At 43.5% G+C, this 16310-nt stretch overlaps 1 protein-coding gene across 2 annotated transcripts in view; it reads right to left on the bottom strand.

The window, feature by feature from the left end:
* Positions 1-375: 375 nt before the first annotated feature.
* BSCL2 (BSCL2 lipid droplet biogenesis associated, seipin) overlaps positions 376-16310 on the bottom strand; it is a 30226-nt gene continuing 14291 nt past the window's right edge. For both annotated transcript variants that reach the window (XM_029614851.1, XM_029614852.1), the window contains 5 exons: positions 1735-1832; positions 1437-1578; positions 1169-1229; positions 938-1018; positions 376-753 (listed from right to left, as the gene is read on the bottom strand). In XM_029614851.1, coding sequence (XP_029470711.1) covers positions 554-753; positions 938-1018; positions 1169-1229; positions 1437-1578; positions 1735-1832 — 582 coding nt within the window. In that variant the 3' untranslated portion in view covers positions 376-553. The remainder of the gene's footprint in view (positions 754-937; positions 1019-1168; positions 1230-1436; positions 1579-1734; positions 1833-16310) is intronic.

Raw genomic sequence — 16310 nt, 5'->3', positions numbered from 1 at the left:
GCTCTTGCCAGCAGATCTCGGGGGGGGGGTGTTACTCCCGCGGGCGCGCGGCGCCACTACTTCTCCTCCCGCTCCTGCTTCACGGCCGTCGCCGCTCCTGCGGCCCCACCGCCATTTTTTTTTTTCCGGGCACGCACGGCTCTGACCAACGTGCTGGCCCGCACATGCGCGGTAGAGCTGCTCTCTACTGCGCATTTGCGGGCCGTCGGTCAGAGCCCATTTATAAGGTAGATTAAGGGGGATCACTGGAGCATGCTGGTCCCCTGACCTGGAAGGGGAGGGGGTAGGGCAGGAAGGTGCAAGGGCAGGATAGCAAAATCATCAGAACACAGGCCACAAAATTCCTGTTCCAATCAGCACAGGCGGAGGTTTGGGCAAAGCTCATAGATGTTTATTGTGTGAAAGAACAGAAGCAGTGAGAAATGTAAAGGCATTGGTGGTAAACAGTTCCAAAAGATTATCCATATCCCACATGCAGGGCCCAGTGCACGAGAGGGAGCACAGCTCCTGGGACAGAGGAGCCACGGGGGACTGGCCCTATGCCCCCTTCCGGTCATTCGAGGTTTGGACAGGCACTTCTGTGGCGCAGTTCTGTTTGGGGGACGGCGGGCACAGGTGGTGCTTCCTCACCCACCAGCAGGGCTGTGCATGGTGCATCTACGCCTTGTGTGAGGGGGGTGGTTACTTTTGCTGATGTCCGTGCAGGGAAATTCACATCTAACAGAAGAGATTCTTCTTCCTGGAACTCTTTCTCTAAAAAAGAAGATGGAAAAAAAAAAAAACCACACACCCAGAAATCATTTCTAACTCAGCTTTAGAGGGAGACTATCATATGAACTAAGCCTCTGCCATGGGGGAGCTGTGGTGGCTTCCGGGCACAGGAGGGGCTCCATCCAATAGAACACCCTCTAGGACCCTGGGCCAGAAACATACAGACCTTCGCCCGACTCAGATCCCACTGGGCTGCTGATCGTGCCAATTGTTTCCAGAGTCTCTTTTGCTGCTGGCTGAAGTTTGCCTGTGGGAGACGGAACAAAAAAAGCTAGCAACCAAAAATACTGTGCTAGCTCCTTCATCCTAGTCTTCTACACAGAAGCCCACCATTCACTGCTCCTTCCTCCACGCTAGCAACCCAGGGTTCATTCTAACTGCAGGCGGCGGAGCTCACCTGAAATGCTGCTTTGTGTCTCCTCTTTGAGTAGCTTGCCTCCTCCCTCTCGGAGATTCATCTGAGAGACAGAGACACAGAAAGATACAGGGCAGCATAAGGAGAAAGGAGCACAGAGAATGCCAAGAACAGGCGTGTACAGAACAGGCATGCAGAGTCCTAGGTGCACCTAAAAGTACGGAGCCCATGAGTGGACCAGTGCAAATCCAGATACATACAGGTACACGTGCACCGAACATGTACCCCCTGCCTCTGTTCAGGGTCTCACCCGCATACGGATGTGCTCCCGGGACCACACGCTACCCCACACCCACTGCAGGTAGCTGAACAGAACAATGACACTCAGAAAGCTGAAGTTGCTTGCCACCCCAATGATGGCTGTGGTGACAGGGAAGTTATACAGCAGGTACCTGCGGGAAGAGAAAGATACAGGATCAGAGAACAGTCACCAGCTCCGATATATCCCATTCTGAAGCCCTCTCAGGGACCAGTCTTCCCAGCTGGTTACTACAGGTTAGTGAAGTACCATCCCCCCAACCTACCCCACCTTCCATTGTGCTGCTTACCGTAAGCCAGTGAAGTGTGCATGAATCTTTAGTTGTGCTGCATAGATCTGGATTCGCTTGCTCTGAATCTCAATCAGGGCTCCAAGTGTTGGCACATACTAAAAGGAAACGAAACAAGAGAATTACAGAACAATTTCTAGGAGCATTTTCTTCTCTCAAAATCCCAAATACCTCCTTATAATTATAACAGGTTATAAATTGACTTAAGTCCAGTCCTACTGCCAAACCTGGGTAGGGCCATTATATACAAGGGGGCAGGCAAAGGAACTTAAACTTTGGGGGACCCACATTGACACAGTCATCGAGTGTCACATGTATTATTTTTTACCCGCCAGTGAGAAATTGTATGTGTGATGCCAAGAGCTCCTGGCTCTCAGAGAACGAGTCCGATCTCTGGAGGCTAGATTGGCAGACCTGGAGGAACTGAGGCAGACAGAGGTATATAGTCGAGACCTCATGGACATAGTAGCCAAGTCCTAACTTCAGACTGGCAGCCTTGGTGCTGCCTTGAAGGAAGAAGGTCTCATGATCGGAGAGCATCAACCTGGTGCAGCAGGAAAGGATCCTGTAGCAAAGACCTGCTCTCCAGGTGGTGCATTGTCCTTTCGCACTGAGGATATCTCCCCAAGGCCTACTGCCCAGGAGGGAAGGGTTAGGTCGGCCGTCACAGTTGGTGATTCGATTATTAAGCATGTAGGCAGCTCGGTGGCTGGTGGGTGTGAGGATAGGAAAATTGGTTCTTACCTGCTAATTTTCGTAGTACCTTGGATCAGTCCAGACCCTGGGTTATGTCACCAATCCAGCAGAGGGAGGCAGAGAAACGTTCTACTGACTCTGATGTGTACCCTAGAGCACCACCTGCAGTCCATCAGTATTGACCAGTATCAAAGCAGAAATTTAACTACTAACATACTAACTAGCTTTCTAAACAGGATAACGAATTTCCAACTCACAAATCCTAAATGGAAGCAGGATCCCAAAAAATAATCTTGGGAATAAATAAGAAAATATCAAGAAAAAAATTGACAGCATGAAAAGCGGTTTAAACACCCAGTGAACGAGCGGACTCTCCAAAAAGAAATATAATACACAGACATAAAGGGTGGGTGTCTGGACTGATCCAAGGTACTACAGGAACGAAAATTAGCAGGTAACAACCAAAATTTTCCTTTCCCTGTACGTACCTGGATCAGTCCAGACCCTGGGATGTACCAGAGCTGATTCAATTAGGGTGGGACCCAGAGAGTCCCGCTCGGAGAACACTCTCTCCGAAGGCTGCCGAACTTGGAGCGTGAACGTCCAAGAGGTAATGACGAGCAAAAGTATGCAATGACTTCCAAGTCGCTGCCTTACAAATCTCCTGAGGAGAAACTGACATTCCGCCCAAGAGGTAGCCTGTGACCTAGTGGAATGAGCTCTCACACCTTCAGGAAGATCACGACGAGCAAGAAGAGAAGCTGAACGAATTGTCTCTTTTAACCAACGAGCAATCGTAGCTTTAGAAACATTATGACCTTTGTGAGGGCCACTCCACAAAAACAAATGATCAGACAATCGAAAATTGTTAGTAACTTCGAGATAACGCAACAGTGCTCGAACATCCAATTTCTTAAGATCCTTAGAGGAAGGATCCAAACAATCTAAACACGGAAAAGCCGGGAGCTCTATGGACTGATTTAAATGGAAAGACGATGCCACCTTAGGTAAAAAAGATGATAGAGTCCATAATGAAATTTCTGTATCAGAAATTCTAAGAAAAGGCTCTCTGCAAGACAAAGCGTGCAACTCTGAAATTCTACGAGCTGAAGAAATGGCCACAAGAAATACCACTTTCAATGTGAGATTCAAAGTCGCATGATTAAGGGGTTCAAAGGGAGCCGAACATAGAGCCCTAAGGACCAAATTCAAACTCCAAGCAGGACAAGGATTCCGAAATGGGGGACAAAGATGTTGCACAGAGGATAATCCCTGACCCTTACCATGAAAACATCCAAGTGCTGCCACTTGTATCAGTAAGGAACTACAGGACAAACCCTTGGCCAATCAGTCTTGTAAAAAAGATAAAATATTTGAAACAGAAGAGTGAACTGGATCTACTTGATGCTCATTACACCAAGATTCAAAAACCTTCCACACCCTTGCATAAGCCAAAGACGTAGAAGGCTTTCTAGAACGCAATAAGGTAGTTACTACGGCATCTGAATAACCTTTATTCTTTAACAGATGCCTCTCAAAAGCCAAGCCACTAGAGAGAAGCGTTCGACCTCTTCCAAACAAACTGGACCCCGAGACAGAAGGCACGGTAGATCCCGAAATCGAAGAGGACCGTCCAGTGCTAGACTGACCAGGTCCACGAATCACAGACGGCGTGGCCACTCTGGAGCCACTAAGACAACTTCGACTTGTTGAACTTCTATCCGACGTAGAACCTTGCTGATCAGAGGCCAAGGAGGAAAAACAGAGAAGAACATCCCTTGGCCAAGGAAGAACCAGAGCGTCTACTCCTTCCGCTCCTCTTTCCCTTCTGCGACTGAAGAACTGAGGGGCTTTAGTATTCCGAAATGTGGCCATGAGATCCATTGCCGGAGGGACCATCTGTTGGAAGCCTATCAAATGATACGCTTCCTCGCACAGTTCCCACTCGCCTGGGTCGAGATGATGTCAACTGAGAAAGTCGGCTTGAATGTTGCCTACCCCAGCAATGTGTGAGGCTGCGATGCTGAGCAGATGTTGTTCCGCCCAGGCGATCAGCTGAGCTATCAGTAAGCTTCGGGTTCCTCCCTGGCGATTGATGTAAACTACCGTGGTCACATTGTCAGAAAGAATCCGTACCGACTTCCCGCAAAGGAGAGGTTGAAGAGTGATTAAGGCTAAACGAACCGCTCTGGTCTCTAGAAGATGATCGACCACTGCGCTTCCACAGATGTTTTCTGACATACCGCTCCCCAGCCTGAAAGACTGGCATCTGTAGTGACCACAGTCCATTTCGGAATCTCTAGAGGTACACCCCATTGTAGATTCGCTGGCTGTAACCACCAATCTAGGCTGGAACGAGCCAACTCTGTAAGAGGAAGGGGAAGGTGGTATAGTTCCGAAACCGGATTCCAGCGTGAAAGCAATGCAGACTGAAGTGGTCTCGTATGTGCAAAGGCCCAGGGAACCAACTCCAGAGTAGAGGTCATTGAACCTAAAACTATCAAGTAATCCTGCACACAAGGAATAGGAATAGACCGTAAGTCCCGAATTTGTGATTGAAGCTTGAGAAGGCGATGCTCCAGAAGGAACACTATCCCTTGAAGAGTGTCGAACCGAGCACCCAAAAACTCCAGAGATTGGGAAGGCAATAGGTGACTCTTGTCTTCGTTGATCACCCAACCTAGAGACTGCAAAAGGCTGATTACCCTGTAGATTGTATAACGACAAAGATTCAGACTTTGCTCGAATTAACCAGTCGTCCAGGTACGGATGAACTAAACAGGCCCTCCTTCCTGAGTTGTGTGGCCACCACAACCATTATCTTGGTAAATGTTCTGGGAGCTGTGGCTAATCCGAATGGGAGAGCCCTGAATTGATAATGTTGTTCCAGAATGCAAAATCTGAGAAACTTCTGGTGATCTGATTGAATGCAGATATGAAGATAAGCTTCGGTGAGGTTGAGAGACGCTAGAAATTCTCCTCTGTGTACCGAAGCTATGACAGACTGGAGAGTTTCCATCCGAAACTTTGGAATCCTTAGACAACAGTTGACTCTTGAGATCGAGAATGGGACGAAAGGTTCCTTCCTTTTTGGGAACAACGACGAAAATTGAATAACGACCTCTCCAATGCTGAACTGGAACTATGGCTCCTAGGTCGCTTAAACGCTGTAGCGAGTCTTGTATTATGAGATGCTTTTGTAGAGAAGAACACGGGGAAATTAGAAACTAGTGGTGAAGCTGAACAAAATCTAAAGCGTAACCTTGATTTATCACTGATAGACCCCATTGATTTATTTATTTAGGGTTTTTATATACCGACATTCTCGATATACATATCAAATCAAGTCGGTTTCCATATAACAAAACTGTCGCCGGTAAGGCGTTACATTAAACATGGTAAAGGTAAAGGGAGTACATTAAACAATAGACAAAGTATTGAACAGAGAACGTGCAGCATAACATTAAACAATTTAATTAAACATTAAACAATTTAATTTAATTATAATTTAATTTAATTATAATTTAATATAATTATAATTTAATTTAATTTAACATTAAACAATTTAATTAAACATTAAACAATTTAATTAAACAATTAAACATTGATCCGACGTACATCTGGCCCATTCTCCATAAAACAGAGACAGCCTGCCCCCTATGACGGGAACCGGAGAAAGGACTGGCCTTATCTCATTGGACAGACTTTGTGCCTCCTGAGACTTGGGAAGATCCAGGTCTGCCAAAGCGGCGACCACAAAAAGACTGAGACCAATTCTGATGTCTACCTGAAGACTGTTTAGCTGGAGGAGCCAACAGATGAGAAGAACGAAATCTTCTGTTAGACCGAAAACGAGAGCGAGAAGAAAAAGAGCTTCTAGGTCTAGGACAGTCCTCTGGTAATTTGTGAATCTTATTTTCCCCAAGGGACAAAATTAAATCTTCCAATTCCTTATCAAATAGCAATTTTCCCTTAAAGGGTAAAGCACCAAATTGAGCTTTGGAGGATGCGTCTGCAGACCAATTCCTCAACCAGAGAAGTCTGCGAGCAGATAGTGAGGCAACAATAGAACGAGCCGAGGTCCTAAGGAGATCATATAAATCTTCTGCACTGTAAGCAACTGTAGCTTCCAGTCTACAAGCCTGTGCAACTTCCTCTTCAGAAAGGTAAGAATTGTTCTGTAAAGCCTGGACCCATCTTAGTCCAGCTCGCAAAGCTAAGCTACTACACATGGCTGCCCACACACCAAGAGCAGAAACCTCAAAAATTCGCTTAAGCTGAACCTCCAGCTTACGATCTTGGAGATCTTTAAGAGACGTTGCTCCAGTTACTGGAATAGTTGCTTTCTTAGTGACGGCTGAAACAGTGGCATCCACCTTAGGAAATTTTAAAATTTCCAAAGCTTCCTCAGGAAATGGATACAATTTTTCCATGGCTCGTGCTACCTAAAGCACCAACTCAGGAGTATCCCACTCCCTGTAGAGAAGGTCAGTGAGAGAAAGATGAAAAGGAAATGTTGTGGGACTTCTAAGGCCAAGCAACACTGGATCAATGTTACCCATCCGAGAATCCTTCACTGGAGCCTCTAGACCCAACTCCAGTAAAATTGCTGGAATTAAATGGACCAAGTTCCTCTCTTCTAAACAGTCGGACTACTTTGAGATCATCTCCATACGCCACATGAGGGTCTGAACTAGCACCCAAAGCAGGATCTTCATTTAAATTCTCCTCCGGCAGGGACTTGTCCGGGATAGGTAAAGAGCCATGTTCAGAATCTTCTGAAGAAGAAAAAAATTGTCTGATCCAGACCCGGACGAAGGGGATGCTTCAGAGCTGACCCCACTCCCAAATCCTTAGATCTGGCCCTTTTAGAGGAATGTGGCTTTAACTTCTGATCAGAAGAGAGACCCTTATGTTTCTTATGAAATTCCTTAGATTTTTAAGCTTTGCGAAGAAAAAATCCTCTGAAAAAGCAGAAGAAGAGTCTGAAATCTCCTCCAGGCTATCAGCAGATAAATATGACCCTGCCTCACGTGGCTTGTCCCCCCCCCCAGGGACCGTTGGCTGCGGCGACAGCGGAGGCGGGTCTGAAGCACCCTGAATAGCTTGTTGAGTCGCCACCCTCAGAGTAGACAGGAGTGCCTCAGTCCCAGCACTGCAGGGAAATGAGTCTGGGGCAGGAGAGCAGCTGGGCCGATGTTTTGGGGTCGCGCGAAGTGGCAGAGTCCCTTTTGTTACTGGCAAACTTGACGAGCCTTCCCCCCCGGGGAGGCAGGATGAACAGAGACTCTCCCTGGAGAGCTGCGTGCGTGTCTCCACAAGCGCGGCAGGCTGCGCCTTGCGGCAGGCTGCGCCTTGCGGCATTACAAAGCAAAAACCGGCGCGAAAAGAAAAACTATAAAAATGAATAGAAGCTCCGGCGAAAAAAACAAAGGCGCAGCCCCGAACTCCAAAGGTAAATAACCCACGATTCAGCTGTCAAGAATAATTTTTTTTTTTTTTTTTAAACCTGACGAACCGGACCCCCAGGAGCTGCTACAAGTAGGGTTGAGAGCCGGGCCCCCCGGTATCACCCCTGCCAGGAGTTGTTGCTGGGTACAAAACCTCCCCAACTCCGGCAGCCTCAAAAACCAGGAGGGATAGTCCTCCCAGGACTTGGCAACCTCCCGGTAGGCAGTGAACAGCTGTGAAGAAAACACACTTTTTTTTTTTTTTTTTTAAATAACTTAAATGAAAAGAACAGCCTCTCTTAAAGAGAAAAAGAAAGTCTACAAAAAAAAAAACAAACTAACTCCTAAACTACCTGTCTAAAAAAATAAACTACCACAGACTGCAGGGTTAGGCACATCCACCTCTGCTGGGAGACAGAGAAATACTGATGGACTGCAGGTGGTGCTCCAGGGTATACGTCAGAGTCATTAGAATGTTTTCTCTGCCTCCCTCTGCTGGATTGGTGACATAACCCAGGGTCTGGACTGATCCAGGTACATACAGGGAACGCCTGTTAACATGCCTACCTGGTGCGAAGGTGGCGGACCTCACGCGTCACCTAGATAGGATTTTAGACAGTGCTGGGGAGGAGCCGGCTGTCGTGGTACACGTGGGCACCAACGACATAGGAAAATGTGGGAGGGAGGTTCTGGAAGCCAAATTTAGGCTCTTAGGTAGAAACTACCTCCATGGTAGCATTCTCTGAAATGCTTCCCTGTTTCATGAGCAGGTCCCCAGAGGCAGGCAGAGCTCCGGAGTCTCAATGCGTGGATGAGACGATGGTGCAAGGAAGAGGGATTCAGTTTTGTTAGGAACTGGGGAACCTTTTGGGGAAGGGGGAGTCTCTTCCGAAGGGATGGGCTCCACCTTAACCAGGGTGGAACCAGACTGCTGGTGCTAACCTTTAAAAAGGAGATAGAGCAGCTTTTAAAACTAAAGCAATGGGGAAAGCAGTCAGTCACTCAGCAGCGCATGGTTCGGAGAGAGGTATCTTTAAAGGATACTAATGATGCATTAGAATTAGGGCATCCCGACAGTGAGGTTCCAATAATTAGAAAAGTAGTCCAAGTGCCTGTAACTAAAAACTCACCTGAGCTAAAAAATTCTAACTTATCCCTATCAATTAAAAAGCAGAATGAAAATACAAACAAAAAACAAACTTTGAAATCTTTGTATGCTAATGCACCAGGAGGCGGTGTGGCACTTTATGTCCGGGATGGCATAGAGTCCAACAGGATAAACATCCTGCATGAGACTAAATGCACAATTGAATCTTTATGGGTAGAAATCCCTTGTGTGTCGGGGAAGATTATAGTGATTGGAGTATTCTACTGTCCACCTGGTCAAGATGGTGAGACTGACAGTGAAATGCTAAGAGAAATTAGGGAAGCTAACCAAATTGGTAGTGCGGTAATAACGGGAGATTTCAATTACCCCAATATCGACTGGGTAAATATATCTTCGGGACACGCTAGAGATAACGTTCCTGGATGGAATAAATGATAGCTTTATGGAGCAATTGGTTCAGGAACAGACAAGGGAGCAATTTTAGATCTAATTCTCAGTGGAGAACAGGATTTGGTGAGAGAGGTAATGGTGGGGGGACACTTGGCAATAGTGATCATAATATGATCAAGTTTGAATTAATGACAGGAAGGGGACAGTATGCAAATCCACAGCTCTCATACTAAAAACTTTCAATAGGGAAACTGATAAATATTTAAATATTAAATGAATGCATATTTTATTTTTTTTTTAATTTATTTTAACATTAAGAGTGTAAGAATGGAGATAGTTTGTTTTTATTTTGATATTTGTAAAATTCTAAACATATGATTGTTATTTCCAGATAGCGGTATATAAATGTTTTTAAATAAAATGAGAAAATTTGTTAGAAAAAAAACTGAAAGGTGCAGCTACAAAGGTAAAAGGCATGCAAGAGGCGTGGTCATTGTTAAAATATACCATCCTAGAAGCACAGTCCAGATGTATTCCACACATTAAGGAAGGTGGAAAGAAGGCAAAACGATTACCGGCATGGTTAAAAGGGGAGGTGAAAGAGGCTATTTTATCAAAAGATCTTCATTCAAAAATTGGAAGAAGGATCTAACAGAAGAAAATAGGTTAATGTATAAGTGTTGGCAAGTTAAAATGTAAGACATTGATAAGACAGGCTAAGAGAGAATTTGAAAAGAAGTTGGCCGTAGAGGCAAAAACTCACAGTAAAAACTTTTAAAAATATATCCGAAGCAGAAAGCCTGTGAGGGAGTCATTTGGACCGTTAGATGATCGAGGGGTTAAAGGGGCACTTAGAGAAGATATGGCCATCGCGGAAAGATTAAATGATTTCTTTGCTTCCGTGTTTACTGAAGAGGATGTTGGGGAGATACCCGTATCAGAGAAGGTTTTCATGGGTATTGATTCAGATGAACTGAATCAAATCACGGTGAACCTAGAAGATGTGGTAGGCCTGATTGACAAACTGAAGAGTAGTAAATCACCTGGACCGGATGGTATACACCCCAGAGTACTAAAGGAACTAAAAAATGAAATTTCAGACCTGTTAGTAAAAATTTGTAACCCATCATTAAAATCATCCATTGTACCTGAAGACTGGAGGATAGCTAATGTAACCCCAATATTTAAAAAGGGCTCCAGGGGCGATCCGGGAAACTACAGACCAGTTAGCCTGACTTCAGTGCCAGGAAAAATAGTGTAAAGTGTTCTAAACAAACTCTCTCTTATTACCCTATCAACCTCCACCATCCAACCATCACCAGCCACCCATAAAAAAAATATTGAAGCAAAGCTTACAAATCTTGAAAATACATTTCATTTAGAAGTAGAGTCAATACTGATAAAAATTAAACCAGCTCTACACCCCGCAGACACAATGCCCACAAAAACACTTCTCTCTTTCCGCACTACCATAGCTAAACCCATAGCAAAAATCCTCAACAAATCGATCACACTGGGCACAGTTCCTTCTCGACTCAAACATGCCATCATAAAACAGACTCTTAAAAAAATCAAACCTAGACACCTCTGACCCAGCGAACTATCATCCAGTTTCGAACCTCCCCTTCCTATCCAAAATAATGGAAAGAATCATTAACAAACAAGTCACCGAATAACTAGACGAGCATCAATTACTCTTTCCATCTCAATATGGATTCAGAAAGTACCACAGCACTGAAACGCTTCTCCTATCCCTATCAGAATCACTCTTAAAAGCCCTAGACTCTGGCCACGCATACATACTCGCCCTTCTAGATATATCTGCTGCCTTTGACACTGTAAATCACAACACACTCATCACACGCCTAACTGAAATGGGTATCACCGGCACAGCACTACTCTGGTTCCAATCCTACCTGAGCAATAGGACATACAGTGTTAAAAGTGGACGAAGTGAATCGAAACCTAGAAGCCTCACACAAGGAGTACCCCAAGGATCTGCACTTTCGTCAATGCTGTTTAATATTTATCTCACCGGAGAAGTCCATAAACATCAAAAGGAGCGGAAACTGCTCTCCACAAACAATATGTAAATCACCACGGAGAGACAGAAGAATTAAATCAGTCCCGAAGCATCCAAATTTTTAAATATGCAGTATTTTTATTCATCAAATCGGCAACTCCATTGCTCAAAGATGCGGAATTAACTTAACACCGGGTCCCCCGACACGGACCCGTGTTTCGCCAAACGCAGCTGCGTCGGGGGGGGGAACAGTGAATTCTTTATGGCATTCAAACTAAAATAGAAGAAAAACTATTAAAGTATTTAGCATAGAGACTGATAACAAAGGTGGATCCTATATTATCAAAACAATGAATACAGTATCATATCGATAAATATTTTTATGAACTCTATAAAAAGAGAGCAAACAGTGCTAATGCTATAGGATTTTAGCCTAAATCAAATTCGAGTACAAAATTCAAGTAAAGGCACCAAGCGGACACGAAAATCAAAACTTGGGAATACGTGCGAGTAACTATCCTAGAAGTGATAACGGGTTTTAAAATACATCATATATATTTTTAAACTAGTGAAAACTCGAACTTAATATAATAAATCAAATTTTATCTATTTTAACCTGTTCAAATTTATATGATTTAGAAATATCCAACAACCATAAAAATCTAATCGCATGTCAAGAACTATGGCGGGTTACCTTTAAAGTTAGACTTTTAGACGGCGTTTTCGGCAAGGAGAGCCCAGAACGCCGACACTGCTCAATATTTAAAGTGTCAGGATTGGCGCCAAAACCACTAACCAATCACAAGTAAGTTACCAAGGTAACGCCCAGCCATTCAGAATCCAGCACGGCAGCAATCTGTCAAAGAAAGTATTGCCACTCGATTTCGTTATTGAGTCCCGCAGGGGTGAGACTATTTAGTTTAAAAATCCATTTTTGTTCCCTGCGTGCTATTATATCAGAGAAACAACCTCCTCGTGATGGTGGCAAAACTACATCGAGAACATAAAATTTAATATCTGATTCGGTGTGTCCCATAGACGTCCAATGTGTGACTAGGGGAGCTGTTTCTCTACTGTTTTTTATATTCGAACGGTGTTCAATGATGCGAGTTCGAATGGGGCGGGATGTCTTGCCCACATACAATTTTTCACACGGACATATAATTATATAAATCACACCCTTGGTTTGACATGTTGAAGTGAAATTCAAATTATATCTAACGTGTGATATGGGATGTTCAAAAACAGTTAAATTGGACGTTAAAGGACACACTGAACAGTGTCCGCATGGACCATGACCTAAATTTTGAGTTATTTCAGTTGTGGTGGACTCCAACAGTTGAGAATGTACCAAAACATCCTTAAGGTTGCGACCCCGACGAAATGAAAACCTAATTGGAACATCAAAAATCTTGTGAATGGACAACATGGGCCAATACTGTTTAATAATGTTGGTGACACAATATATATGAGTAGAGAATGGGAGAACACAGTTAAAGCAATCATTAGACGATCTAGTTTGCGGTAAAAATAGATATTCACGATTGGCATACAGAGCTCTTTTAAAAGCTCTATTTATTTATTTATTTATTTATTTAGATTTTTTATATACCGGCATTCGAGACAGCAGTCACATCATGCTGGTTCACATAAAACAGGGGTGCAAAGTAAACATAACAATAACAAAGTGCTGAAAAGGCAGTTACATATAACAAGGTGATAAGAACTTGGCTTAGAGGAAAAGAAAGGACAGGTTATTAATTTACACAAGTAAACGATAGGAGATAAGGTCGACCATAGTGTAGATGGAGATTAGGGGTGGCTTGTAAGTATTAGATCAATTGACGTCTGGGAAGGCTTGTATGAATATCCAGGTCTTTAGTCTTTTTTTGAAGGTTGAGATGCATGGTTCTATTCTAAGATTTGAGGGTATGGAGTTCCATAACGGTGGGATGGCTGTAGAGAAAGCTCGGTCTCTTAGTGTGCTGTGTCTGGTAGATTTGGGTGGTGGAACCTGTAGCGAACCCTTGTATGCATCTCTTGTCGGTCTTGACGAATTGTGTAGTCGGAGAGGGATCTGTAGGTCAATGGGAGCCAGTTGGTAGATGTTTTTATATGTGGTGAGAATGGCCTTGTATATTATTCTAAAGTGTATCGGTAGCCAATGGAGGTTCTTTAGAATAGGGGTTATGTGGTCCCTTCTCCTGGTATTTGTCAGAATTCGTGCAGCTGCATTTTGCACCATCTGAAGCGGTTTGGTGTATGAAGCGGGAAGGCCAAGTAGGATGGTGTTACAATAGTCTAATTTTGAAAAAATGATTGCTTGCAGAATGGTTCTGAAATCTTGGGCATAGAAAAGAGGTCTAATTCTTTTCAGAACTTGTAATTGATAGAAACAGTCTTTGGTGGTTTTGTTAATAGTGGCTTTGAAATTCAGGCGATTATCAACTAGGACTCCTAGGTCTCTCACTTGTGTGATTGTTGGCGTGGCTTGCTGTGCAGAGGTAATGGGGTTGTTCTCTGAGGCGATGAGCAGTAGTTCAGTTTTGCCGGAATTTAATACCAGGTTTAGGCTGGTGAGGAGGAGTTTAATTTTTTGAAGGCATGTATCCCAGTAAGCCAGAGTTTTTGCGAAGGAATCCTTAATGGGTATCAGGACCTGGATATCGTCCGCATAAAGGAAGTGTTTGAGGTTGAGGTCTGTGAGTAGTTGGCATAATGGTATAAGGTAAATGTTAAATAAAGTAGGAGACAGGGAGGACCCTTGTGGGACTCCTACTGACGACGGGTGTAGAGAGGATTCTTTGTTCTGGATCTTGACCTTGTATCCTCTGTTGCTGAGAAAGGATATGAACCAGGAGAGTGCTGTGCCTGAGATGCCTATGGCGGTTAACTGGTTAATGAGTAGGGAATGATTGACGGTGTCAAAGGCTGAAGAAAGGTCCAGTAGGATCAATAAGAAGGCTTGACCTTTATCGAGGCCCAGGATGAGGTAATCTGTTAAGGAGATGAGGAGGGACTCCGTGCTTAGTGTTTTGCGGAATCCGTATTGTGATGGGGATAGGAGGTTATTTTCTTCAATGTAGTTTGAGAGTCGGGTGTTCACCAATTTCTCCATAATCTTGGCTATGAAGGGGAGGTTGGCGATCGGTCTGTAGTTGTTTGGGTCATTAGGATCTAGATTAGGTTTCTTGAGTAGTGGTTTGAGAGAGGCCAATTTTAGGTCATCTGGGTAAGATCCTTGTGTTATTGAGCAATTTATGATGTCTGACAGGGATTTGGCGATGGAGTCAGGAATTGATAGAAGCAATTTCGAGGGGATGTGATCCGAAGGGTGAGAAGATGGTTTCATTTTCCGTAGTATACCTTGGATCTCAATGGAAGAGGTGAGTTCTAGTTCTTCTAAGCGGGTATTTTTGAAGGCGGTCTGAGGTGGTGTTGAAGTAGATGTGATGTTATGGGGCAGCTGAGTTAGTAGTTTGCTTATTTTGTTATTGAAAAATAGCGCTAGTTCTTCCGCTTTAGATTTGGCTTGGTTGAGAGCGATTTCTGATGGGTTTATTTGTGTGAGGTTAGAGACGTAGCTAAAGAGGGCTTTAGCGTCGAAGATTAGATGGTGGATCTTGGATGCGTAGTAGTTCCTCTTGGATCTTAATGTATTGGATTTATATTGGTGAAGAGTTGATTTATAGGTAGATAGGGTGATGGTGCATGGGTTTTTACGCCATTTGGCCTCATTTTGGCCTCTATGTAGAATTCGACGTGGGTACCCCCGTTCCTGAAACCTTACTATCATCTGCTTAGCTTCAGTAATGAACTCATCACGAGTAGAACAGATCCGTCTTAGCCTCAATAGTTGGCCTATTGGAATGTTTGATCTTAAAGGGGTAGGGTGATGACTGTCAAATCTTAACAATGTATTCCTGTCCGTAGTTTTTCGAAAAATAGACGTACTGAAACTGTCATTATCCACTGAAACAGTGACATCTAAAAAAGCAATAGATTTAGGATCAATTATGAAGTTAAATTGCAAGTGTTTATTACGTGAATTTAACCAATCATAAAACATATAAAATTGAATATCAGAACCCATCCATACTAGGAAAATGTCATCTATATACCTTAACCAGGTAAGTATGAAGGGAGCCCATGCTGATGTGTAGATGAAATCCTCCTCAAATTTACTTACATAGAGGCAAGCTAGGCTGGGAGCCATGGTGGCTCCCATAGCTGTCCCCTTGATTTGTTGAAACATTGTGGTTTGGAATTGAAAGTAATTTTTTGTTAAAGCTAACCGTGTAAGTGTAAGAAGAAAAGAAGTAGAAACACGTACTGGTTCTGAGCGTTGATTCAAAATTTCCTCAATCAAATTTAAAGCTTCCTGTTGGGGGATGTTTGAGTACAATGAAATGATGTCTAGAGATACCAGAAAAACACCCGAATCCAAAGGTAATCTTAATTTCTCCAAAGTTTGAATAAAATGATTAGTGTCCTTAACAAATGAACGTGCCTTGCACTTTAAATATTGAGCAGTGTCGGCGTTCTGGGCTCTCCTTGCCGAAAACGCCGTCTAAAAGTCTAACTTTAAAGGTAACCCGCCATAGTTCTTGACATGCGATTAGATTTTTATGGTTGTTAGATATTTCTAAATCATATAAATTTGAACAGGTTAAAATAGATAAAATTTGATTTATTATATTAAGTTCGAGTTTTCACTAGTTTAAAAATATATATGATGTATTTTAAAACCCGTTATCACTTCTAGGATAGTTACTCGCACGTATTCCCAAGTTTTGATTTTCGTGTCCGCTTGGTGCCTTTACTTGAATTTTGTACTCGAATTTGATTTAGGCTAAAATCCTATAGCATTAGCACTGTTTGCTCTCTTTTTATAGAGTTCATAAAAATA

The sequence above is a fragment of the Rhinatrema bivittatum genome, chromosome 8 (genome assembly GCF_901001135.1).
Source record: "Rhinatrema bivittatum chromosome 8, aRhiBiv1.1, whole genome shotgun sequence".
NCBI classification, from domain to species: Eukaryota; Metazoa; Chordata; class Amphibia; order Gymnophiona; family Rhinatrematidae; genus Rhinatrema; species Rhinatrema bivittatum.
This window is presented reverse-complemented; position numbering and strand designations above follow the sequence as displayed.